The sequence below is a fragment of the Calidris pugnax genome, unplaced genomic scaffold, assembly GCF_001431845.1.
Source record: "Calidris pugnax isolate Ruff unplaced genomic scaffold, ASM143184v1 scaffold377, whole genome shotgun sequence".
In the NCBI taxonomy this organism is placed as follows: Eukaryota; Metazoa; Chordata; class Aves; order Charadriiformes; family Scolopacidae; genus Calidris; species Calidris pugnax.
The window spans coordinates 86,398-113,955 of record NW_015091128.1 but is presented as its reverse complement, the minus strand read 5'-3'; the positions used below and the strand labels follow the sequence as shown (position 1 = coordinate 113,955).

Here is a 27,558-nt window from a genome sequence, read left to right as displayed (position 1 = left end):
GTTGGAGTGCTCCCATAGGAAGATACCCAGTGCAACTTGAGAGGCAGAAAATGCTGGTACTTGATTGTTTTTCCCTGTTTAATGAAGACTGATAAAGAACACTAAGTTGCTAGTCTGAATTATTAATTTGGTGTGCGTCAGTAGTCATTTTGGTTTAGCATATAGTGTGACATAAAGGACTGTTTTTAGAACAATTAATTAAAAAAACAGAGGTGTTTTTTTTTTTTTTTGGAAAAACCACTTAGTTTATTTCACCCGTTTTAATATTTCTAAGTGCATCCTTCTTTCTGGGAAGAACTTGTCTCAGGTGTGGTTGTGTAACAACAGTGGAGCAGGAGCTGTAGCTGCCTTTTGGACTTGAAAGAGTTAAATGCTAAATCCAAGCTGTGTCTCAGTCCTCTTTCTTGCATTGCATTTTGGTAATAATTTGCCTCTTAAGTCATGATCTCAACATTTTACCCTTCTGCTACTGCTGTGAGGGAAAAATACTCCCTTTTAACTAACATACATTGCACATCTAATGTCTCTGTGCTGTGTTAAGGAATCCCACTGCAGGCACTGCCAACTAGTATTTCCTGTGTTCAGAGCTAGGGAGACCATCAATTTGTAGATTAATGGGGTTCTTCAAGAGGTCAGTGGCTGATCCACAAAATATTTTGGGAAAGCCTGTATCTGTATTCCCAAGCAACTGGCTCCCTGTCAGTCAGTAACTTTGGACTTGTAGCTATTAGTTTTACTGGTGGGCTTACAGTTAATTACACTTAAAAGTAAGTTTTTATAGGGCAGCTGCTCACCAAAATGCTAGTGTTTCTCGACTCTTTGCCCAAGAATGTTTAGTTTTGGAATCATTCAAAAACCTTAGGTCCTGATTTTTATTTTGAGAAACTTCTTTACCGTCCTGTCTGGTTTTTTTTATTTATTTATTGGATCTTATTGGCAAAGTTGATCGTTTTAGGTAACTTGGTTTGGAACGTGTTGAACTTTTCTAGTAGAGGAGCATCTGTTTTTCTTAAAATTAAATGAATGTTAACCTATATCTGTTGCATTTTCTGTCTTGCGAAAATTGAGCTTTATAGCTCTTGCAGTCAAAACAAATGCAAGAATGAAGTAATCTAACAAATGCATTCCACTGCAAGATGTATGACTTAGAACTGAGCCTCTATGTATAACATGCCTAGTTTAAGTGAGTTTCTTCAGACTGTAGTATTCTGAAGAGCATTGCAAAGTGATTTTAAGTGTAGTTTGGAAAAATTGAAGAAAACCATTCATTGTGCACAGAGCAAGGCTTTATATTGTAAATTTTCTAATAGGTAGGAGGTAAGACTTGTTTACAGATATGGAGAAGCAATTCTAGGAGGAGAAACTGAAGCAGAAACAATCTTGTAGCCAAATACTAGATTATCTTAAAAAAAAAAAAAAGAAATACAATATGATAAAATACTGAAATGGTGATAACTAACCCAGTCAGGATGGCATAGTTATTCTTAGATCGTCAGTAGTTTGAAGGAGAGGTTTACAGCAATGTAATTTCTGTTCCTCAGTAGACTTGATCATGCTTTCATGCTGACCATTATCTGTGAATGACAGGAATGGGGTTTAACAACACAAACTTTTCCAGACATTATGCATGACTTGGACTGTGTGTGGGGTAAGGTAAAGGAAATAAACCTCTCAAGAAAAAAAGCTGTAAAATTATCTTCTGACTCTGTGGAGAACTGATGCTATTAGAAGTACTACAGATAAATTGAAAGTATGCAAGTGATCAGCTGGAAATGAAATGTTTTTGTAAGTCAGTACTAGTGAAGGTTTTGTTAGGCCAGAGAAAATCCTGTATTACAACATGCAACATGAAAAGGTATTAGGTCAGGTACTTCTCACTGGAATTTAAAAGTTCACATGTACAAAAAGCAATACAGCTCACACTTGGTAGTGTTTGGTGTTGCAACATCGTTAGAACGGAATCAATTAAATGTTGATAAAGATATCAGACTTCCTTATAGACAGACTTCTATGGTAGTTCTTCCCTGGGGACACTGACCTTTAAAATAAACCAAATTTGGTCTGTGACCACCACTGGAATGACTTTAGTTTTTGTGTTGTGTGTCTGGCTATAGGAAGACAGACATGCTCAAGACCCATCTAGTGTCATGCAATAGTATTCCATCCTTAACAGTGCCTTTTCCAAGACTCTTTGCCTTTAGAGTGTAATTATGAAATTATTTTTTAGGTTATTTATCAGCAGTTTTTGATAGCTGCTTCACTTGATTACCCAGATAGTCTAAAATGAATGTTATGCTTGTTCCTGTGTTCAGAAATTGATCTATGATTTTTCACGTACATTGCTGTATAACAGAACAAAGTATCTAAAAAAATGTTCTTTAAAACTTAGACACTTACACTCTTGTAAGTCATTTAACAGTTCTGCAACATTCTGCATTATCGTGTGCATGATAAGAGCTATAAGAATTCAAATAGGAACAAAAAAGCAATTTTAAAAAGTTACTAGTTTACAGTTTGAGAACATTTAACTTGGAAATGTCTTCTGTGATGCTGCAAGAAAGGTTCTGATCAGTATTTTAAGCAAGGCAAGGTCAAAGCCACCTTGCACTGGCGCTTAATGTGGAGATTGATAAATTACCTGAATATTAATAATTTCATACTAGGTTCATGAACTGAATGCCATCTGTTTCTGGCCACTGCATGTTTTATTCCCATAATACATGAAATAGTCATGAAACTCTACCATGTATCATATGATTGGCAAACACATAGAACTAAAAGACAATTATTGCCCAAATGGGCCTTCTAGGTCTACTAGATTGACTCAACCTATTTTTCAAATCGGGCATCTAATAGTTTTAGAATAAACAGCATCTGAAAATGGGAAGGGATCAGACTAAACAGTGTTTCAGCTTCATGAATGCTGTATTACCATGCAGCCACTTGTGTCCTTGAATCACCTACTCAAAAGGTTAATCACAAGTCTGCCTATTTGCAAGCCAGTCTCATTCAGTGAGCCATGCATATGAAATCCTCTTCCCCTGAATAAAACAGAAAAATGATTAGGATTTTAGAAGGAGCAATTTGCATTGCGTAGAGTGTAAACAGGAGGAGAAGTTATTTGAACAAAACATGGCTACAGAAGTAACACTCTTACAATAATACTACAAAAGAGTACTTACACATTTGTAATTGGGTGGTAAAACAGATGGCAGAATCATAAAATGAATGAAGTAACTTACTTTGCCAAGTCAGATTTCACTAATGAAATTTATTTGCTACAGCTGGATGATTCCTTAGAGGAATAAAAGGAATTTTTTGAACTGCAAAATCCAACGTGCTCCTATTTTATTAGGTTCCATTTGGCTGGTGTATTGATGCAGTCTGCCTGTGGGGAAAGAGAACACTTGCCTGTATTTGTGAAGAGGAGATGGAGAATTTGGTGGTACCTGCTGCTTGACCTCTCTTGCTAGTGACCTGTGTTTGTTCCTGTGTGTTTGTACCGTTTGTGCTGAGGCCTTTGATATAAATGTGCTTGCACATGCTGAAGCACTCATTCCCTATATCCTTCATTGCAGAAGCCAACTAATAAAATGTGAAGGACAGTGTATTTTGGTATTCCTATTCTGCTTTTGTTGAAACTTCACCCAGCTAGGCACTGACCACCTGGAAGAAGGCAGCGCCTGCCTCAAAAAACGCTTTATTTGAAAGCTTAAACTTTTTCTATGTCAAGAATTTCATAGGAGTGTTATTCAAACAAGGCTTCTGTGTTCATTCTGTCTATGCTAATACCTTGAAAGAATTCAAGGGTGTTCATGTGAGTTTTCGCTATAATACTATATGATTGGCTAATGAGGCAAAACAACTTAGTTTTGAGCAGGATAAACCCCCTGAGCTATCAAGATGAGAACTTGTCTGGCTGTGAAGTGAGATGCCTCCCACACAACAAGGCTGCTTCTACCAGCCAGAACACACGGATGAAGTCCCTCCTGTAAGAATCCCTAAGTGCTGAATGCAGCCTGCTGTGACCATAGTGGGTGCTTGGGTTTGCTTTGCAGGTCCCATTTGTGGATAGATTTCTCTGTCACAAGTTAACTTCCCTGCCTAGAGAGCAGTGAAACTCTATTTGGGTGGAGTTCTGGGTTTAGGATTTATGGATCTCAAGTCATCCTTTCTGGCTGTAAAAATGGCCATATGGGTATTTGTTTTTTCTAGAAAATGCACGTCTGACATTCTGAACTTGTAACTAAAGGAAGAATATAGGGTTGTTAACGATTAATGAGATAGTTGTGTTAGAGGAGAACCTGATTTATGGACTTGGTCTGGCAAACCTATATTTTTTTTTAAGTATGTCTTTTGGAAGCCTTCTTCAGACTTTGTTTAGGGAATTTACTCCATCAAGCCAAGTCAAAATGCTTATGTTTAAATTTTCCTTAAATTTCTTTAGTGAATGTTGAAGTGTAAGCGTACAGGGGCAAAAAGGACGCAGTGATGTGGCTGAGATTTTTTTTCAAGTATGGTCGACAAAAAAAAAAAAGCTGGTTTTATGATACTCGATATGCTGAGAGCGACTTTTTGAATGCAGAGCTCTTGAACTGCTCTTAAAAGTGAACTGCTGAGGTTCATGCTGCAAGCTCTGGCATAGTGCCTTCAAGGGAACTCCATTTTTGTTGCTTTCCAGAATAGCTGGAAGCGGCAGCTCTGTGCAAGTGGGAGTGATGCCTGACTTATCAGTCAAAAGTTAGCTTCCAAATGCGCTTTCTTACACTTGAAATACAGGGTGAAAATGACTGTAGCTAGTATGTCTTTGGTGACACTAGCTTAAAAGTGCCCTTGAAGTTCTTCCCTCAGTCCTTAATTGAACAGCACTAACTTAAGACCCCACATTGTGTATCCTGTGTTACTAAAATTCATTCTTGTAAGGCTATACCTTGCCTCTTGCATATTATGAAATGGGGAAAATGTCTTTTATATCAAATGCTGAATAAAATTCAGTAGTAACAGCAGATTTACATATCATCTCCTGTGAATGTTATTTCATAGAATCATAGAATTGTCTAGGTTGGAAGGGACATTTCAGATCATCTAGTCCAACCATCAACCTCACTCTGATAAAACCCATCACTAACCCATGTCTCTAAGCACTATGGCAACCCGGCTTTTAAATCCCTCCAGGGATGGGGCCTCAACCCCTTCCCTGGGCAGCCCAGTCCAAGGCTTAAGAACCCTTTCTGTGTAAAATAGTTTCCTCATCTCCAATCTGAACCTCCCCTGGTGCAACTGGAGGCCATTTCCTCTTGTCCCATCGCCTGGGACTTGGGAGCAGAGACCGCCCCCCCCTGGCTACACCCTCCTTTCAGGGAGTTGGAGAGAGCCAGAAGGTCTCCCCTTATTTGACTTCTGTCAGGAGACTTGATCATGAGTATTTGGGATGGGAGCCTCTTCTGCAGAACACCCTCCTTTCAGGGAGTTGGTGAGAGCGCGGTCTCCCCTTATTTGACTTTTGTCAGGAGACTTGATCATGAGTATTTGGAATGGGAGCCTCTTCTGCAGGTGTCCTCCTCCTCTCTTTCAGCCTTTCATCCCTTCTTAGTTTTGCTTTTGTTAGAAAATCGACTGCAGCACTATAGTACCTCTTTTGACTGTCTTGCCTCTGAATCCATGCGAGTCTCTAGCATGGATAGCTTTGACGGGCTCATGACATGTAATTGTTCATTCTTCTACCATGGCTGCTGTTACTGTTAATTCTTTCCTCGGGGTATATAATGTTAAATCAATACAAAATTAATGCCTTGTGTTAATATTCTAGATTACAGACCTTCATGTTTAGAAATTTAATCTAAGACGTGACTCTTACACTTCGTGTTAAAGCAACACTTCAACACTGTCAAGCTCAGAAAGGGAAGTTCCCTCAGTGGTTGGAATAGACTGAGATAGGGCAATGATCTTGAGGAAGCAGAAACAGTGTTCTAGACTCTCGTGTAAATGTCTATATTATCAAAATTACTTCATAATGTAACTGTAGTCAATTGAACTGTGAGAACTGTGGTGTTAGCCATGATGCTGTGACTGTTTGCTTCTTTTCACACTGATCTCTGGATCAATCCAGATAGGCTGTTGCAAATATCTAGAATTCTTCCAAATGTTCCACAATAGACATCATACAACTTAAAAAAATGATAAATCCTCAACTAAATTGCAGTTGAGGAACCATATACGCTTAGGTTACTTTTCCACAGTATTTATAGGCTGGGGGTGCTGCAGTTCAGCTTTTCCCATGCTCAGCTCTGTGCCTTTCTGGTCTGTCTTCTGTGCCAGCAAGCTTGTTTAGGTAGTTAAACTGCCTGAAAACCTCTATAGGTTAATTTTTGTCTGGAGTGATTTCTGAACTGCTTTTGCCACCTACTTGTTGCAAACACTGGTGCTATTGGGAGGAAGGATACGGTCGGTCAGAGTGTGGCAGGTTCAGTTTAGATCAGCCTTACAGACACACACGGGTGGGCTCCAGTGCTGGGTGTTCTGTTGGCTCTTTACGTGGACAATAATGAAGCTGCTTCATTTGGTTTTAGCACACTGAAAGGTTTAAAATCTTAAGACCTTGATTTTGCTCCAGACTATTTCTGCTGTTAAGGGTTTGTCAGGGTTTTCTTGTGCTGCTCCATATGAGTGTCAAGAAATTTCTGTATGGAAATGCCTCCCCAGAAATCCTCCTGCAGGATGCCAAAGAGGTTTTTTTTTTTGGTACCAAAGTGCTGAAACAGTGACTTAAACCATATGTAATACGTATCTATTCTCACTTCAGAAGCTGGCACTAAGGTCCTACGGAGCTTCTGGGGGACTGCTGGAAGGCCGTGAACTTGTTTACTGTTCGCTGGTGGTTTATTTGGACAGATCTCAATTTGTGCAATGATGTCTTAAGAGCACAGACTGCAGGTGTGTGGGGACCACTGTGCTTTATAGTGGCATGATGTCATTTATAGGATGGAGGGGGCCTCAGTTACTTGGTGAAGGGTTCACCAGTTGACTTTTCCAGTTTCAACACCAGGATATGGTTACAGTTTGAAGTATGTGTCTCAAAGAGCTGGGAAATACAGGCTTTTTGCTTGAGGAGATTTGGTGCTGCTGTGAGATAGAACTTAAGTCAGTTTTCTACTCTTTACTTTTCTTAGTAGATGTGTAGTCACCTTAGTAAATTTGTTTTGTGGGTGTGGGAGAGACAAGCGCCTTTTATGGTGCGCACTAGAAAGCTTTGGAAAGAAGCACCCTTACCAAACCTTGAATGTGGCTTAACTGCATGTTAAAGTCATGGGAAGCTATGAATCCTAATTCCTAGTTAAACAGGTTTATGTCAAAGGATTATTTTCAGGAGAAAGGGAAGGATTTATTGTGAAAGCATTTCTGACTTGTTCTGAGGTTGAGGTTCAGGCAGCCTGCTTCATTGTCCAATGAGACTAGTAATTTCTAAGATAGGTTTGATATTTGGGATTGGTTTCATCTTTAGGCTACTACTCAGAATTTAGAGCGATTATTTAATATTTGAAATATTTGTTCTACCTTAATAAAACGCTGATGTTATTTTGTGCAGAGCTTGGCAGATGTTGCATGTTTAAACTGTAATAAAAACACGAGTCAAACTTGAGACATGGAATGACGCTTACTACAATAATGCTGATCTAACTGAAAAAACTTCCTTACTCTCCAGTTCTTAAAACAGCTGGCATCATGTATCCCATCCTATGTCCTCATGTATTCTATCTATTTCTGGGTCATAGGGTGTTTCTGCTGATCTAGTTTGAATATTGTAATTGGAAGCAGCTGTTGGGAGGATTAGGCCTGGAGTTGCCTCCCTCTTTTTTCAGGAACATTTTTGCTGCAGGAATATCTGAGTCATTCCTGAGGTGACTTCCAGATATTTTGCATCTAGTACACCAGTCTGTGGTGATCATTTTCAAACAATGCATTCTCGAGCATAATTTTGCTGTTGTAAACCAAACTGACACTACTGGGCTCAATAAGTCAGTGGATGAAACCATGGTCTTTTAATAACAGATAAGATCATATTGCTTGATGGTCCCTGGGGACACGAAATATGTGCTGATGCTTCTTAAAATTCTTGGTCCTGCACTTTATCTCAGAAAGCTGAACTTGTAATTTGTAGGTCATGCAAGGCAACAGAGTTGTGAATCACTTGGTGGGAATTAAGAAACTTTGGGTAATATTCAAACTCGCTTTAGAAGATGGGGTTACTGTTAACTAATTGCTATAAATTTTCACTTCAGAATGAGATAAATGACTACATTAAGTGTAAAGGCTATAAATTTTCACTTCAGAATGAGATAAACGGTTGTAGCTAATGTTTCTGGAGTTGATAGACTACATTAAGTGTAAACTACAGAGTAGTGCAGGTATTCATTTCTTTAATTAAAAAATTATTGAGTTATCTATTTAGAAGAACATGAGTCTTCATTACTAAATTTTCTTTAATTGTTCAGTAAGAGAATGATAACGACATTTTGCCTTTCTGGAAGTATCCTGGTCGAAGTATCCTAACTGTAGTTCTTAATATTGTGCAGGTAGGTCACATATTTCAATTAGATTATTTCTATTCCTTCAAAAGTATCAAATTCTAACTCAGTTAAAAAACAGAGTAAAAGCAGATGCTGTGATGTATGAGCTACCGGTTGTAATTGATGCTCATTACATAAAAGAGTCTTCAGGGAAGAAAGTTACTCATCATAAAAGTGAATGGGTAATGAGGTTAATCTGACAGTCTTGCAAATCTTTATGCAATCTTCCCTTAAAGGAAACAAAAGAACTGGAATTCAGTTTTGATGTCATCGTTTTATGAAGGCTATAAAAATAACAATACAAGAAATTGTTTTGTAATCGAAGAAACGCACCGCTATCTCTAGTTATTAACTAGAATCTACTCTACTAGCTGTACCAACTATCTCCAAATACAAAGCTATGTTTAACTAGTCCTCTTCAAACAAACGCCTGCAGCAAATCAGAGTCCTCCTGTTAAGGACAACTGCATTTTCACAAAGCCTGCATTCAGCTTTATGTACAGCACTGCAGAAGATGCCAGCTGAATTTGTGCCTGTAATGATGTGTCTTCAGTGTAATGCTTCTCCTTCCCTGGGCTGCTCTCATTGACGTTGCATTTACAAGACTCCAGGGGGATCAAAATGGACAGAGTGACTTTTTGACCTCTTTTAGTCACATTCTCTAAGAAAATTACGCTGATCGTATGTTCGTTTTTTTAATTTTTGGCCTGTTCGGCCAGTTTTGGGTACATTTGACAGAGGTTTAGGTGTCTTGGATATGATAGTTCCTGTAAGTTTCCTGACTATGTGCTGCTGGCTAAAGGGGGAGAAATGGATACCTGTGCTCCCTGTGAGGGGAAGGAGACAATCTGAACGGGATGTCTGTTGCCTCGTTGGGGCTGATATGCAACTATTCTGTTGGCCCCTTTTTTTTCCTCTCTTTTAGTGTATAAATGTGAGGATTATTGTGTTGAGGAGGGATGTAGAGGAGAAATTGCAGAGATCAAGAATTGTAAGGAAGAAGAATTGTAAGGAAGAAAGAATTGTAAGGAAGCATGCTTTGATTGGTTTGGAGCAAGCTATTCTGTAAGAAAAAGTCATCTGAGAAATAGGACTATTTTAGAGGAGTCATCTGAATTTGATCAGATAAGCAATATGAGTGAGGGGATAAAAAGGATGTAAGTTTTCTCACTCCAAAACATCTTTTTATGTCTCAATTTAATGGGCTGAAGAAGTAGATGGGAGGACAAAATAAAGACTAATGTAGTAAGGAGACTAAATATTCCTACTTTATTTTTTTTCTTCCTCACTACCATGTACTGGCAAAGATATCTTCTCTGAAAACACTGTCCCTGGAGATGAAAACCTATTTTATTGCTGGCACCTGATCATCTTACCTACTCTTGTGGATCTGAATAACCACTCTGTGCTCCAAGACTTTAGGCAGAAGTTAACACGATGCTTCCCTTGTCCTAGTCCTGTTAGAGGAACACTCTCCAGCTCGCTCCTCTGCTGGATGGACCTCAGTGTTGGGTTTGAATCCACTGGGGATTAGAGACAGCAGGTCCCCTGTGCAAGAAATGCAATGTTAGGTGAGGTGTGAAACTCTGGAGAAGTTAGTATTGATACAGGTAGAAGCCAGTCACTCAAGACAGGCAACAGTTTTACAGCTTCAGCTACAAGTTCCTGTTGCTGTGTGATCTTAATCATGTAGGATGATCTTAAAAATTGTTTAACTACATACTCTTCTTTCCATTAACCCTTTACAGCTTCAGCTACAAGTTCCTGTTGCTGTGTGATCTTAATCATGTAGGATGATCTTAAAAATTAACTACATACTCTTCTTTCCATTGACCAGATTTCTAGAGTGTTGGACATAATACCATTGCTGATGCTAACATAAATTATAATTCCTACCCCTGCAGTTTTTTTCTGATTTAAACTAATCACTCCCTAACCTGGCCCTACAGAAATGATCCTAGCTGTGACTGGAAGGCTGCCATTCCAGGGAGCACAGAGCTGTGGGGGTGATTATCCACAAGCAGGCAACGAGCAGCTGTAGGAGCTTTGAGAACTGCTTGCTTTGGTGGAGCAGCCACTGAGATTGATTTGTTTGTTCCCTTATCTGCTCGAGCATGTTGGAAAAGGGCAGTTTCCTAGGAGTTTATCTGCAGCAGAGGTGAAGAGTGGTGGTCTGACAATGCTCTCTCCCTTCTGAGTGAAGGTATGGCAGGGTGTTGTTGAGCCAGTTAAGCTTTCACTTCCTTTCCAACTTGCTGGGCTACGCAAAGAACTGTTTAAAAATAAACTTTCCTATATGTCATGGGCTGTATTGCTGCAATGGGGATTACCCATGGGTGTGGCAAAAAGCTGACCTGTATAAATAGATAATACAGCTATTGACAACACCCTGCGTGGCTCTCTGTGAACCTCTCTCTGCTGTAGGGTGACGTAAGCATCTTCTGACCCCCCAAAAATTTTGCACTATGAAGAGTAAAAATAAATAAATAAAAGTATACCTAATATGTAAGTATGCTTTTTTGTTTTGAGCTTCATACCACAGGGTTCTTGCCACAGTCTGTCAGATTTATCATAATTATAAAGTAGGACAAATCAGAAACTAGATATGACCCAAATTAATACTACTTACAAAAATAAGTGAGGCTACATAAATCAAGGGTGGAAAAACTTACTTGAAAAACTTACTTTGCATGAAACATCATTTCAGGTGCTTTACTGTTAAAATGGGAATCTGTGTTCCTCTTTGCTTTTGAAAACTGACTGAAACAGGTAGAATCGCATGGCAGCAGCTTAAAACTTATCACTTTCAAGGTCTTTTTCTTCTCTAGTGGAACATATGCTCAGAAACAGTCTCTCTGGATTGAGTGTCATTTGCACAGCATTCAGACTGTTCTTGCTTTGTTTGTAACTTATTTCTCTCTCTCTTTTCACATTGGCTACCATTCAGCAGGCCTGAATTTTGCCAGCATTATATCTTTATTGGATTGTGAAGAATTTGAGAGCAAACCAACCTCCCTGGGCCTCCTCCAACTATAAAATGTGGCAGAGTATTTACAACGAGCTTATCTTTAAGATTTGAAGCCTGTGGTAGCATGAAGTTTTGCTGTCTTCAGTGTCTCACTGGAATGTTGTTTGCTGACAGTTATTGATGACTTGATGACTCAGGATACTGCTTTGACTGGTTGGGTTGGGTTTTTGAGGTTCTTTCTTTGACTCAATCTCTTACGATTCTTCGAAAGGGTGTTATCCAGGCTTCTGTCCTGATTTGAGGTAAAACAGCTGCTGAAAATGATTGGCTGCCCTAAAATCTTTCTGGTTAAAGAATTTTCAGTGAAAAGGAGCATTGTCACTAACCTGATTATTTATAAGAATCTTATTGGTTGGACGTTACTGTTTTGGCTTTTCAAATATGAATCAACTGTTGCACAAAGCACAAATGAGCGGCAGCTTCTCTTTGTCACACTGGGACACTACTTGTTGAATTGCAACTAATAGTAAAATACGAGTTTTGACATTGCTCAATCAACCTGAAGACCGTAGGTTAATTTAACACAAATATTACAGTGTGAAACATCACTATTGTGTATTTGAATTTTTTTTCCCAGGTTGTAGTATTGACTCACCTGTCAGAGGTCCTGCTGAATTCGTTTGGACTTGTTCCAGCATTGAAGGGCTTATAGAAGAATAGTCTGGTTTGTTGCTCAGTAGGGCTGGTGTAGGGCATATCTTGGTATACTGGTACTTCGGTTCCTCTGCTTCTGAGAGTGTCTGTTGTCATCTAAACTTGTCAAACCAAGCTGTTGTCAGTTGATTATTGGAATTCAGAGGAATTTTCTTTATATTATTTGTCTGAAATGCATGCTTAAAAAAACCTAAACATGACTTTTCAGGACACATTTTTTCCTTATAAGAGAAAAGCACAAAGACAAAACAGCGTGGAATAGTTCAAAATGCAGCATAGTAGGTTGGAAGTGTACACATAGCTTGAAGCTATTTTCATGTTCTTATACTCCCTCTTGAGTAAAAAGAAAGTAATGGTTCTTTTTAAGCCGCTATGGCCAAAACACAGATGTGTTTTTGTTCTCATCCATCTCCTTTTAAAAGACCTTGTAATATAATGTTAGTTAAATTTCTCTGCTACATCTCTATAATCACTCATGCTCATTCCACTTAAATTGTTTTCCCCAGAAAGGTTATCTAAGGGTCTTAATTTTCAATTCCATTTTCAGAATTCTTGGGCAGCAGAATGGGTACTGTTACTGATGTGATCCAGAGAGTTTTTTCCACAAGTTGTGGGTTAACCTTGGTAGGCAGCTAAGGAACCACACAGCTGCTTGCTCACATCCCTCCTGCCAGTGGGATGGGGGAGAAAATTGGAAGGGTAAAAGTGAGAGAACTCCTGGGGTAAGATAATGACAATTCAAGGTTTAGAAAATTTAAGTTTTAAAATAATTTAATTTAAGTTTTTTTTAAAAAAAAAAAAAGAAAAAACCAAGAAAAACAGGTGACAAAAATTGAACAAAATAATTGCTCACCACTAGCTGATGCCCAGCCAGTCCCCAGGAAGGACATCCCCGGAAAACTTCCCTGCCAGCTTCTATTGCTAAGCTATGGCATGGGATGTCCCTTTGGATATCCCTTTGGTCAGCTGTCCCAGCCCTGTCCTTCCCATCTGCTTGCCCATCCCTGGCCCACTCGCTGGCAGGGCAGCCTGAGAACCAGAAGAGGCCTTGACACTCTATAAGCACTGCTCAGTAATACCTAAAACATCTGTGTGTTATCCTCACTGTTCTCATCACAGATGCAGAATGTGGCACTATATGAGCTATTCTGAAGAGAATTAACTCTATCCAGCCAAAACCAGTATACCTTTTTATTTGTTTTTTAATTCCAGGAAGGACTGGCTGGAAGGATGCTCCAGGCCCCTCATCATCTTTGTGGTCCTCTGCTGTGCCCTCTCCAGCAGTTCCCTGTCCTTCTGGAATTGGGGACCACAAAGATGATGAGGGGCCTGGAGCATCTCTCTGATGAGGAAAGGCTGAAGGACTTGGGGCTTTTAGTCTGGAGAAGAGAAGGTTGAGGGGGGATCTGATCAACACCTATAAATATGTCAAGGGTGGGTGTCAGGAGGATGGGGCCAGTCTTTTTTCAGTGGTGCCCAGGGACAGGACAAGAGGGAACGGGCACAAACTTGAGTATAAGAAGTTCCACCTAAACATGAGGAGGAAGGTCTTTCCTGTGAGGGTGGCAGAGCCCTGGCAGAGGCTGCCCAGGGAGGGGGTGGAGTCTCCTTCTCTGGAGACATTCAAACCCACCTGGACACCTTCCTGTGGGACCTGCTCTGGGTGGCCCTGCTTTGGCAGGGGGTTGGACTAGATGATCTCCAGAGGGCCCTTCCAACCCCATGTCATTCTGTGATCTCTAATGAAGCTTCAGTCAGCATGCTTTTACACTTAACTGTCTCACTGTTACCAACAAAACCTTAGTGCGTGTCCTCAGCTAGGGATTTTGATACAAGTTTTCAGCAAATTGTCATGACTCATGCTGTGATTGTTTAAGTTGCACACAAAGGTGATTCATTATGCAGGAGGATGTAATTTTAGTGTGAGATGGTCAAAGGATCACGATGGGTAAAAGTAATGATGTAATGGTGTCTCTTTACTACACTATTATTATCTGGTGTGTTATATTGTTATAATATAATATTCTGTATATAACTAAACTGTGCTGCCATTTGAATGTGTTCGTTTTGAGCTTTCTAATTAACAAAATCTAAGTTGCATTTGGTTCCTAGTTACCACTATAGATGTCTCTTGTGTTTACATCTTCTGTAATGTAGGTGTCGTGTTTTTTGGACACCAGAGCTTGTTTTGACCCTAAAACTCTGGAGGAGAGTACATTTTATCACTGTGCAGTGACATTCCCATGCCTTAAGAACTGTGCGAGCAGACAAAATATTGTGTCTTCATATAACACAAATACCATTCTATTAGTGTTGGGATAGATAGGGAATGAAACAAAAGTGTGAGAAGATAGTAGTGGGAGAGCTGCTAAAACTGTAACATGATCTTTAAAAAAAAAAAAGCTAATGGGGCTGTTACTTTTGGTACCAGTGCACCCACATTAGACTGAATTAACTGTTAGAGAACACATTGGTGTTTGAAGAAGCAGTTGTGGCACTGAGACTGAATTAACTGTTAGAGAACACATTGGTGAGATGCAGAGATTTGTGTTTGAAGAAGCAGTTGTGGGACTGACACAACTTTTCCAAATGTACTGCATTTGTATATGTACTACGTATATACTGAATAACTGCATTTGTAGCCTAGGAAGGCAAGTTGAATCTTTCCACTCTGCATAAAATAGATTATTCTTTCAATTCCCAAATGACTTACTGAAACTGAGTGGTTTTATTTTTTAAGTTACACATTTGCTTGCTTTTCTTAATCTTTGCTGCTGCTGAGTTTTGGCGCTTGCCATTTAAGCTGGAAATTCCTTCAAATGTCTGTTTGCTTTCCCCGGCAGCTGTCATATCTCGTGTTTTCTTGTGTGGTGTTGACTCACTGTGGCTTCCTTTTTCAATTCTTGCTTAGTAAACTAACAAGAATTCGTGACAAATGCCTCGTCTCTAAAAGAAAACACTACATACCAAAATGTAAATCTTTCCCCTTAATTGTTCTTGGATGCTGTGAACTCACTTGTGCCCTTTCCAAACAGGGAACACTTTCTCTGCTCGTGCTACAAAAAAGATGAACTTGGTATAATTTGTGGAATGGCTTCCAGTGAAAAAAGCAGACAGCTTTTGCTGAAGATAGCAGAACTGAAATTATGTTGTTAAATATGCAGGGATTTAAAACAAATCCACTTTAAACAGTGCATGTGGGAGAAGGAAAACTAATGAAGCAATATTTTTTTTTTCTTCTAGATTTTTTTCACTTTATACCTGTGAACTTTCTGCAATCCAAAGATGGCAGCAAATAAGCCTAAAGGACAGAATTCATTGGCTTTGCACAAAGTCATCATGGTGGGAAGCGGTGGTGTAGGAAAATCAGCTTTAACACTACAGTTTATGTATGATGAGGTAAGAATCTGCACTAACAATTATCTCAGGAGATGTCTGCTGCATTGTGTTACTTCAGCATTCAGCAGTACAGTTATTTTCTGAAAGGGTCTAAATGTATAGGATATGAAGGTCAGCAATTAAGTTGAATAAAAAAAAAATTTATTCACTTTTTTCAGACTTCTGAGCAATTAGATGCTCTGTCATGTTACAAGTATGTTTTGTCATTGTTCACTAGACCTATTAGAACTTCTATAGGTATTATAGCTCAAAGCTTCTTCACTTAGGTGAGTTGCATGGTGCCTGAAATGATGACCAGGGTTTTTTCCATGTTTTTTTATGCTGCAGTTACAGAGAGGAAAGAAAATCTGTTTCTTGTTTCCTTACTTTTTTCTCAGTGAAAGTCATTCTTCTTGATTAAAAGGTAGAAGATACAGCTTCAGTGTTCTTTAAAAAATTTATACTTCATATATTCAAAATCAGGACTGCCTGATAGCATAATGGAACCCAGCCAGATGCTGTGCTTGACCAGAAGCAGAGGCTTGGGTAGTGCACAGACAGGGTTTTGGAGTTACCTCTAAAATTTCCTTGTAATGGCTGGAGAAAGCAAAAACCTAGAAACTGTTTGGGCTGATGGAGAGCCTGCTTTTTAACTATGAATCATTTGAGTACTCCACGTAGCCTAAATACATATGTTTACTTATTAGTTACTGTAACCATATGTTTCTTATGTCCTTATATGCAAATAGAAGCATTTGCCTTGTACAGACATGATTTTATACCATGAATTATATTTTTTTTTTCTAGTTTGTTGAAGATTACGAGCCCACCAAAGCAGACAGCTACAGGAAAAAGGTGGTTCTGGATGGGGAAGAAGTTCAAATTGATATATTGGACACAGCAGGGCAGGAGGACTATGCTGCAATTAGAGACAACTACTTCCGAAGTGGAGAAGGCTTTCTTTGTGTCTTCTCTATTACAGAGCTGGAATCCTTTGCAGCGACTGCAGACTTCAGGTAAGTTACAAGGCAAGATAATTATTCTAATTATGATGAGATAATTACAAGTGAATTTTTTTTGTTTGTTTGTTTTGTAATATCCTTATGATAGTGCAGACTGGATAACAACTCTTACTGTAGTCACACAATGTTTTGAAGGGATGCCTGGCCATGCCTTTGCTATCTGTGCCACTTCAGCTATCTTTGCTGCCGTGTTTCTGAATACCAGAAAGGCTATCGCCGCCGGAGCAGACACATAGCAACCTTCAGGAGGCTTCTGCCCTTCGTTCAGTCTGTGTTGCTTGGCTCTTGTGCCAAGCAGTGGGATTTGTGAGTAGGCATACTGTTTTCCAAAGCAATGAATCTGTGGAAAATTGCATAGGCAGTATGGGTGCATGTCATATATGTACAATACCACATACTCATAGAATTGTGGAGTGGTTAGAGCTGGAAGGGACCTTAAAGATCATCGAGGTCCAACCCCCTGCCATGGGCAGGGACACCTCCCACTAGAGCTGTCTGCTTCTAGCTTTTGCTCCCTATAGAGTGTTATGTTGTGTTTCTCTTAAACTGTGCACCCGGAGCAAAAGGGCAGCTGGAGCGTGTCCAGCTGTTTTTTGCTAGAATACTTTATAGTTATTAAGATGACACAACTAGATTCCAGTCGAAACTGCACAGAAGAATCCCTTGTCTGGTGGTGTCTGTCTGCAGAGTCTTAAGTGAAGTATGTGTGTTGTTTTCTGGGAGAGTGAAATGCACAGTATCAACACCACAAATCATTCTACCTCTTAAAGACAATTTTACAAACAGCAGTGATGAGAAGTATCTTGGCACATTCTGTAGTAGCCGTGCATTTTGTGTGAAGGCCTGCTGTAAACCTGGCCCTTCAGGTTTGTCTGAATAGATTTTTTTTTTTTCTCCATGTAAGATACTCGTATAAACTTTTGAGTTTACAGGACTAAAGTTCTGCATAGCATTCACCCTTCCCATCAAAGTCAGTATTTTACTTAACACAGAGCAACTTAGTGAAAACAAAATTTGGAACTGAATCTTTCTGATTTAATAAAGACTTAACAGGATAAGGATTTTTAAGAAGCTTTTCAGGCACGCAACGTATTAAAACTCTTATAATGGTAAGAGACTATTAGACAGGCAGCAGTATATTACAGGTGTTTAATTTTGGCTGAAAGAGAAAGCCTATTTAAATTACTTATTGCTAGATTAAAAAAAGGGACAAAAGAGAACAGAAAGCTTTTTTTCCAGTTCAAAGTGTAGTGAAATAGGAGAGGAGATAACTTTTAAGATAAGTGTAAGGAAACAAATATAAAAATAAAATATATGCATCTCATTGAAATAAGGCTTCTCTGAGATGCTGTCACAGTCCAATTTAATTGGCATTAAGTATCAGAATGTGTTTAATATAATCTCTAAGAGAGGAGAAAAGGTATGTAGAGGGGAGGCAGTGAGTTTTTTCCTCTTCTGGTGTTTTTTTTTATTTGTGTCTCAGTATACGTGTGTCCCCACATCTTTTGAGAGGGAGGGAGGGGCAGGCCTGTGGTGTGCAGGTAACTGCTAGGTATTGTCAGTCCTGGAGAACTATTTAGTGTAATTGAGCTCCTCTAGGATGCAAAATGACCTATTCAAATCTGTTTAAAACCTTGTTAATGCTTCGAAGTATGTGATCTTCTACTGCTCTAAAGAAAGTCCTACTTGTGCAGCAAAGGTGAGAGTTGACAATATACATGCCCAAACAGCAAAAAATGAAAGGAAAAAAAAATCCTTTGCATGAAGAGATTAAAACTCTCCCCAATCTGAATCTGATCGTGCCCTTCAAGTTGCTCTCAAACTCTAGACCCCTAAATGCTAAAATGTAACTTAGAAAAATGACATGGTTTCTGCTCTGTGTAATAGAAGTACCTTGTATCTCTTGAAGGTACAGTTAAAATACCTCTGGCGTTGTTGAGCAGGCTGAGGGAACGCTACTTAGGAGGCAGATAGGAAAGAAAGTGTTAAGAAGAATTTGGATGTCCAGAAGAACTTGGGATGTTTGATTGTTTCCATGGAATTTTGCTCTGCTGGAACAGGAGAGCTGTTAACTGCTACATGAAGAGATTAAAACTCTCCCCAATCTGAATCTGATCGTGCCCTTCAAGTTGCTCTCAAACTCTAGACCCCTAAATGCTAAAATGTAACTTAGAAAAATGACATGGTTTCTGCTCTGTGTAATAGAAGTACCTTGTATCTCTTGAAGGTACAGTTAAAATACCTCTGGCGTTGTTGAGCAGGCTGAGGGAACGCTACTTAGGAGGCAGATAGGAAAGAAAGTGTTAAGAAGAATTTGGATGTCCAGAAGAACTTGGGATGTTTGATTGTTTCCATGGAATTTTGCTCTGCTGGAACAGGAGAGCTGTTAACTGCTATTCAGTGTCCTCAGAGAGGTTCCTGGTGTGCTCTGAAATGCCATTATAAAGCTGAGGGAAGGAGGAGGAAGGGGGGGATGTTTGGAGTGGTGGCACTGCTCTCACCAATCATAGAATTGTCCAGGTTGGAAGGGACCTTTCAGATCATCCAGTCCAACCATCAACCTCACTCTGATAAAACCCATCACTAACCCATGTCTCTAAGCACTATGGCAACCCGGCTTTTCAATCCCTCCAGGGATGGGGCCTCAACCCCTTCCCTAGACATGGCTCCAAGTAACTTTTTTTTTCAATATCAAGCAGACCTGCAATTACTAAACTGAAATTTTGAAAGTTTGAAAATGAATTTGAAAAAAATTGGTATTGCTTTGAGTAGAATTAGTCTGGCTCTAATGTTTTTTTATTATCTTTTTTTTTTAAATTCTAGATTTCAAGCTGGCAATATCATTAATTAGATATTTCTTGTTTAGGCGATATCAGTCTTCAGAGAGGGCTCAAAGGAGAATATTGTCATCTGCATCACTGTTAGATTAACTCTATACAGTGAAATTGTTTGGCATTGCCTAAACAACTAGTGTTGTAAGCTCCTAGTTTTTAACAGAAGTCTTATTTCACAGATAAGTGCAGTGATGCACTGAGTTTTCTTCTGGCCACCCTTCCTAATCCACTGACTATTCAAACAACTTTTGGATGGCTGCAGACCCTGTCAAAACATTTGCACTGATATTTGTGGGGGAGAAAAGGAATGTTGCTTTAATTACACCTCAGAGGTGAATGTGGTGCTTCAAGCTGCCTCAAATAAATATTTGTTGGTTTAAAAAAAAAAAGATGGGCTAACTGCAGTTTAAACTCTGTGAGTAGATTTCCTCAACAAGACTGCATGCTCTACAGAGCCTTATATAACAGCAGGAGGATCCTGCCCTACACCAAATAGGGGCCCTCCAGAATATCAGTTAATTAATTCTCTTCAGCTTCTCTCCATTCAGCTTTAAATCTGGCAATAGGTTTCACCTCAGCCAGCGAAAGGATTATGTTTCTCTGGGCTTTTTGGCAGTCTCTGAGAAATTGCTCCACGGTCAAGGGGGTACATTTCACTACTAACTTCTTACTCCTTTCTGAGACAAAATAGAAAATACCCCTCTTCTGGGAAAACTGCTCTTCCTGGTACTTTTAGTGCATTTCTAATTAGAAGGAATTTTTCATGATTTTTTTCAGTGTTGAAGACTTATGTACAAAACTACTGGTAGTACTGAGTTTTACATACAACTTTAAACCCTTCATCCTAGCAGTTCAAATGGTAAAAGGATCTGTCTTTAAAAATCTGATGTGTGTACAACTTGTATGTGTACACATTGTAAGTGAATTATATTCAGTCTCTGCAGAATTGTATCTCTCTGCAGAGACTGGATATAATTGACTTCAGAAAGATTCCTGAAAAGAAGAGATTTTTTTTGTCTTGGTTTGCTGTAGACCATTGTATCGGCTTTAAAAATATCACATACGTTTTATTAGGGAAAAAAAATCAAGTGTAAAACTGAGTTTGGGTAGCTTAAAAATGGCAATCACAAATAGTAATATAAAGACAACAGAAAATGCTTTTAAGTAACACCTTTAGTAAAAGGAATGACTCGTTAATATTAATTCTCACCTAAAACAATCCCGTTCTACTCTTCTAGTTTATTACTGACTCACCTCCTTCCTTCCTGGATGACTAGTTGGCTGCCTTTGTCTTCATTCTGTATCATGTCGTAATGAGGTTGAAGATTTTACTGTTACATAAGCGTCATAAAATGAATAAGTGGCTTTTCATGGGAAGATGGAAGAGTATTTAGTCTGAGTTCTTCTTTTTGTGTTCTAAGAATAGTACTCTGTGCAAAGCTTAATTTTCTTTTCCTCTCTTTATTTTTTTCCTTTTTTTTCCTCTCCAGGGAGCAGATCTTAAGAGTAAAAGAAGATGAGAATGTTCCTTTTTTGCTAGTTGGTAACAAATCAGATTTGGAAGATAAAAGGCAAGTTTCTGTAGAGGAAGCAAAAAACAGAGCTGATCAGTGGAATGTTAACTATGTGGAAACTTCTGCAAAAACACGAGCTAATGTTGACAAGGTAATAACCGGCCTCTTTATACAAAGAATCTCTCCATCAGTTCTTAGTTTATACCTCTTGTCTGTGGGTCATACTTTGTATGTTCGTTATTTTAGCAATTATTTTTGTGAAATTTGAATCAAATACTTTTCTCCCTTAGCTTAGGAGGAATGCATGACTAGGTGACTTCATGCAGAACAGTGAAAACGTTAGGCATAACGAGCTTATCCCATCCTGAACTGTAAGGAGTCATTATACAAGACATTATACAAGACTGTATTTCATTAAAAAATTCTTGAGGCAGCTATTTTGGCCTAGACTTCTTACTGCCTTTGCTATAACTAGAAGACAATCTGCTTCTGAATGGTGAGGAACGCTGTCTGATCCTCAGCCAGAATAAAACAGCTTACAGAAGTAGGTAAAGGAGGAATTGGAGCCCTCTCTACCCTCATCTAACCAGATGCCTGGCTGCATGGTGCTTCCATGAGGATTGTCTCAACCCTTTTAAGCTTTCAACAGAGTTGAAACAGAGTTTTCAGGGATAAAACCCGATTCAGAAGGTCATTAGATAAGAGGCAGAGAATCTTTGTCTCCAATAAAATAAATTATTGATTAGTTTTAACTATTTCAGCTATAACTTTAAAAGACAGGACTTCTTAGAATGTATAATTTGGAATAGCTCTCAGCCTTGTAGGCTGCAAGAGTAACAGATGTGGCAAAAGAAATAAGTGGTTCAGTTCAATTTGCCAGCCTTTCCTTTCAGAGCTATTGACAGAGTTGATCACACGCTGGAACATTCTCTAATATAAATCCTCCTGTACAGCTGTCACACTGCAATTGACAGCTGATAATGTGAGTTCTGTTGTGTTAAACTGAACTGTTGTCTCCTGTCAGTTGTCTTCCTGCAGAAATGGATTGTTCAGTACTACAGCAGGAACTTTATGCTGCTCTGTGGAGAAAATTAAGTCAATTAAATACAGCAGAACTCTTATTGTTCAATGCAGCTTTGATTATTTATTTTTTATTATTATAAAAACTAGTACATCTTTTAGTTTTGGCGCATGATTGCAGTTAACATCTACCTGTTACAGTCATGTTTCCAGCTCTTCAGAATCTACTGAACCATCCTTTAGCAGCTGGGGGGAAAAAAGTGTGTGTGTGTGTGTATATGTATTTTAATAGCTCTCTAATGCAGAGCTGTTGCTTGCACATGCCAGGCTACTACACGCCTCCACGTCTCTTTTGCTGGAGCTGCTGGCGTTTGGATCCAGATTAGCAAGTATGTTTCCAGCTCTTCAGAATCTACTGAACCATCCTTTAGCAGCTGGGGGGAAAAAAGTGTGTGTGTGTGTGTATATGTATTTTAATAGCTCTCTAATGCAGAGCTGTTGCTTGCACATGCCAGGCTACTACACACCTCCACGTCTCTTTTGCTGGAGCTGCTGGCGTTTGGATCCAGATTAGCAAGTAGCATATAGAATGAAGGTTTGATAGTCCAGAAATGAGGCTTTGTTGGCACTAGTAAATACCAGGTATTCTTAGCTACTTAGAGCATCTGAAGTATGAGGTTTGCTACATGAACTTCAGTTACTGTTCTCTGTGAGAAGTCTGGCTCCTCTGAATTCCGGAGTAGCGGGTATGCTCAGTTGGGGAAAATGCAATTGGCTTCTATCAAGTGACCCACCAAGCATCTTCTCCAAAGGTTACCTACCTCAGGCAGCTAAATACTGTAGTATCACTGCTTCAACAAGTTGGGAGTTGCACCATACAATTTGCACAGATTTAAGTACGATCTAGAGAACATCCCCTGAGAGAGAGAAGTATTAGAAATGCTCAACTGGTTTGCTACAATCAAATTATAGTGATTCAATGATTACTTGCTGTAGCTTCCTGCAAGTCAAGATCTGCTTTTCAAATTAATAAAGTAGCTTGAAGTAGTCCAATCATAAAGTCTTGAGAGTAGGATCTCTCTTAAACAAGTCACTGGTGTTATCTCACCCTTTGTCATTTTTGTTTTCTACTGAACCACTTGATGAAAATGAGGTTCATATAGAGAGAGAGAAGTATTAGAAATGCTCAACTGATTTGCTACAATCAAATTATAATGATGAAATTATTTGCTGTAGTTTCCTGCAAGTCAAGATATGCTTTTCAAATAAATAAAGTAGCTTGAAGCAGTCCAATCATAAAGTCTTAACCGACAGTAGGATCTCTCTTAAATAAGTCATTGGTGTTATCTCACCCTTTGGCATTTTTGTTTCCTACTAAACCACTTGATGAGAATGAGGTTCATATGTACTTTGAGATGGTAATGTGGCACCTGAAATTAGCTGGTCTGATAACTTTGCTTTAAAGGAAATGCTGATTGCTGTGCTCCCCCCTGCACCCCCTATAACTCAGCATGGGACATACTGACCATGAGATGTTCAGCGTGTGCTACAGCTCCTTTCATGAGTTTCTAGAATTGGATGTTGCACTTTTTTTCAACCTTTACAGCCCATCACTGAAAAGACTCGAAACATAAACTGATTTCCTCAAGTCCCCTCACTAAGATGTAGATAATATGGTAAAAAAAAAAATCTTGGCCAGTGATGAGGCTCTTGTTTTAATCCTTGTGGAAAGTTGTCTGGCAGGATTCATAAGCAAATATCACAAGGATGCAGGATCTCATCGTATCAACTTGGCCTTCAAAACCAGTGAAAGATTTGTTTGAGGGTTTCTTTGCTCAAACTGGTTGCATGTAATTGACTTTATTCTAACCAACTGAAATGGCTCTCAGTGAAAGCTTGAATTAACTCGTATGTCTCTGACTGGTTTTGCATTTACGTTATTACATCTTTCTTTTAGGTGTTTTTCGATTTAATGAGAGAAATTAGAGCCAGAAAAATGGAAGACAGCAAAGAAAAGAACGGGAAGAAGAAAAGAAAAAGCCTAGCTAAGAGGATCAGAGAAAGATGTTGCATTTTATAATCTTAACCCTGAATTCCTTTCCTACCCTGACCATACTAATAAAAACCATAATTTATAAGCATGCCATTGAAGGCTCAAGTGACTGAAATTACTCTAACGTTGGAAATAGTAATGTATCACTAAAAGCATGAATTGGAGCTGCACTGAAAGTCAAATTCACTGAAAAAAAAAATAATAATAATAATGATGTGGCTTCAAGAGAAGCAAAGTTCAGTCCATTTCATAATTGCCTACCTTCTCACATTTCTTCTGAATGTAGTGTTTCATAGGCAGTTCTTTTCTTTAATGGTGACCAGAGAAGGGGAAGTATTACTTTGGGTTCTTGTAAAGCAGACTTTTTTTATCACTGGTAACTGTCAATTCATCTTGTCTTTTGTTGCCTTGAAAATGACAATTGTGACCATGATAGCTAACCACGCGGTATGCGGTTTGTTTTGCCATGGAGTTATGCAAATTAGAACAGAATAATAATGTATATGCGAACAAGAGATGTTGGGGGGAAAATCACACGTGGTTCTGCGTTACCTGGGAGAGCGATGTAATCTTTTACATTGAAACATTTGAATATGCCTTAATTTTAAAAACTAAAACATTACAGGTGGCTTAATCAAGGGTGTATTTTCAAGGCTGTAGCCTGGAGACTGTCCCTGCACAGTGTCTGTTCTTTAAGTGTGTGCCATACGCCGGTATTGGGAATAACACAGAGCATATTCTGTCACCTGTAACTCGGTAAACAAGAGGGTATCTTAAAACAAAAAGGTCAGAATACATATAAGACTGAAATCATAAGCCTATGGCACATCTAAGCCTGGAATGGTTGTTTAAAACTTAACGTGCTGATACCTTGAAACTTCCCTTTTGCCAGTAGATTTATTATTATATTTTTTTTTTGTCTAGATGTTCCTTGGGTTTTAACTCCTTGGAGTTGGGTGGAGTGGAGCTGATTCAGTAGTGCTAATGTGGTTTGAGTTCAGATGTTGTCTGGGAAATTCTGGTGTCATGGGTTCATTTCTTCTGTGTTCCTAATCCTCAGCTAGGGGAAGGTGGTGTGTTACGCTGAAGCTCTTCGCGAGGTTTTGTACCGTTCCGTCTAGTCCATGTTGATTTTTCAAACGGGGGAACATTGTAGCTACTTTTTTTTTCTAGTTAATGTTGATATCAAACAATCAAACATGCTTTACAATACAGGAACACTTACCGTGTGCATCCAAAAGCCCCAAACAAAACATGCTGCCTCAGTTGCTTCAGAACAGCAGGAATATACTAGCACATGGTTAGTATGCTGCATCTTAACTAAAAATATACCAGAGTGTTTGAGGGTTTTTGGACTCCTGGGGTAAGACAGGCTAGATCAATTCCACAAACTGTTAGACTTTTTATACATGTGTTAAGCCTATAACTGACAGTTCAAAATGTGCTCAAGCAAACTAGGTAACAAATATTTAATGTCCATGCTAACAGACATTTTAGGGACTCAAGTCTTAGAAGTTATATTTGTCATGTTAAATATTTATCAATAGGAATTTTGTATGTGCATTTAGTAGACTGCCAAGTGCAGAATTAAAGTTACTTATGTAACTATGGCAAATAAGCCGGTCTTCATCTTACTGTGTACTCATTTTGGGTCTATTTAGCCAGGGAGTCTAACCACTAACATTGTGACTTTGCTTTGGAACCTGTATACTGGGAACTGAGGTGTTATGAAGCCACTGGACACTTGAAACTTGTCTTGGCTGATGCCTTATCCTGTCCTTTTATTTGCTATTTGAGCCATTGAAAGATGAATAAACTTCCATTTTTTTTTAAACGCTTGTGCGGTGTTAATTGATAACTATGTTATTGATAAACTTTGTTGTAGCTGATGCCAGTTGTCAAGCAGTTAAACCTAAATAATCCAGAAGCCTTTTTTTTGGGGGGGTGGGGTGGGATGGGATGGTGTATGAAATTGTAGATTAAGTGTAATTAGTCAATACAAAGCCACTTTATAAAAGCTGAGACTGCGCGTGTGCTACCTTTAATCTAGAGCTCATTTAGCCCTACTTGCTGAAACAAAGAATATCAGGAACCAGTGGAACAGACTGAGGTAAGCTTGTTCCAGAAGTGTTTCTCCATAAGATTGGAAAGTGAGATGTTTAAAAAAACCAAACAAGCTACGTAAGATTTTTAAAGTGTTTCTCCATAAGATTGGAAAGTGAGATTTTTAAAAAAACAAACAAGCTATGTGAGTTCTTTAATAACAATATAATAAAAAATGCATTCTAAGTAATTTTCTTTGAGCGCTCTTCAAGGAGAACGTCAGTGTGCTTCCACAGCCTGCAGGGAATACAGCTGGAGTTGTGTGTTACAGGATTTGGGTACATCTTGAGAGAGTCACCCAAACTGAAGGATACGTTTGCCTCGCAGAGGAGTGTTTGTTTAGTGGCCTTCTGTGCCTGGAATTCCGAGATCTATCTGCTCCGAGTGCTTCTGCGCCCGAGAGCGCTTCTCCTCCCTTGTTTCTCCTCCAAGAAGTTGAAGGTACTTTCTTATGTTGGCAGGATCAAAGCCTTCCATGGTATTTCCCTCCAAGTTAGCCTGACGTGCTGGCAGGGTCACTGCTGCTACTTCTGCAAGGCATCACGTTGGGAAACAGCAGACCAGAGAGAGACACCTTCATTTGTAACAAGCTATAAAGTTAAGCCTTCCATTATGTATCAAACTAATACTGAGTTTTTATGCTAACTCAGTTGTTTGGTTTTTTTTCTATAGCTTTTTGTGGCTTTAAAAACTCAATTGACTTTCAGAATTGCTGGCTAAGAAATCTATGGTCTATTTTGGTAGTTTCTGTAGCCTCCTGATGAGCAGGCAGTAGCGTAACGCAGCAGCTTTCCTTGACTATTCCAAAGCAGCGTCATGGTGGGCAGGAAGCACTTTCCCATTCATAGAGACCTCCTTCACATCAGAGGAGCGTGCAGAATAACCCCTCTGGTGATTCCAGTGCCAGTCGTAAGGCAGGGAAATATGATCCATACCTGAGCATTATGCTCACTGTATTGTACTGGGCACTGGGGAGGCCCCACCTCGAGGGCTGTGTCCAGTTTGGGCCCCTCACCACAAAAAAGCCATGGAGGGGCTGGAGTGGGTCCAGAGAAGGGCAACAGAGCTGGTGAGGGGTCTGGAGAAGAAGTCTTGTGAGGAGAGGCTGAGGGAGCTGGGGGTGTTGAGCCTGGAGAAAAGGAGGCTGAGGGGAGACCTTCTGGCTCTCTCCAACTCCCTGAAAGGAGGGTGTAGCCAGGGGGGGTCGGTCTCTTCTCCCAAGTCCCAGGTGATGGGACAAGAGGAAATGGCCTCCAGTTGCGCCAGGGGAGGTTCAGGTTGGAGATTGGGACAAATGTTTCCATGGAAAGGGTTCTTAAGCCTTGGACTGGGCTGCCCAGGGAAGGGGTTGAGGCCCCATCCCTGGAGGGATTTAAAAGCCGGGT

The 27,558-nt window shown here is 39.4% G+C and overlaps 1 protein-coding gene and 1 long non-coding RNA gene across 2 annotated transcripts; one reads left to right on the top strand and one right to left on the bottom strand.

Moving 5' to 3' along the window:
* Positions 1-3,139: 3,139 nt before the first annotated feature.
* On the bottom strand, positions 3,140-21,057 carry LOC106897684. The gene is made up of 4 exons (XR_001413816.1): positions 20,738-21,057; positions 12,191-12,345; positions 9,944-10,115; positions 3,140-3,388 (listed from the first exon to the last, which is right to left on the bottom strand). It is a non-coding gene; the product is annotated as an uncharacterized LOC106897684 (long non-coding RNA).
* On the top strand, positions 15,493-25,904 carry RALA (v-ral simian leukemia viral oncogene homolog A (ras related)). Its single transcript, XM_014958461.1, has 4 exons — positions 15,493-15,648; positions 16,435-16,643; positions 20,974-21,148; positions 23,975-25,904. Exons 1-4 carry the CDS (start codon positions 15,535-15,537, stop codon positions 24,095-24,097), a joined length of 621 nt encoding a protein of 206 aa, XP_014813947.1. The 5' UTR covers positions 15,493-15,534; the 3' UTR covers positions 24,098-25,904.
* Positions 25,905-27,558: the final 1,654 nt, after the last annotated feature.

Excerpts from the sequence above, each read along its gene's own strand:
- RALA (XM_014958461.1), top strand. The coding sequence starts at position 15,535 with ATGGCAGCAAATAAGCCTAAAGGACAGAATTCATTGGCTTTGCACAAA. Across the intron at positions 15,649-16,434 it reads TACAGTTTATGTATGATGAG|TTTGTTGAAGATTACGAGCC; the intron begins GTAAGAATCTGC and ends TTTTTTTTCTAG. Across the intron at positions 16,644-20,973 it reads GCAGCGACTGCAGACTTCAG|GGAGCAGATCTTAAGAGTAA; the intron begins GTAAGTTACAAG and ends TTTCCTCTCCAG.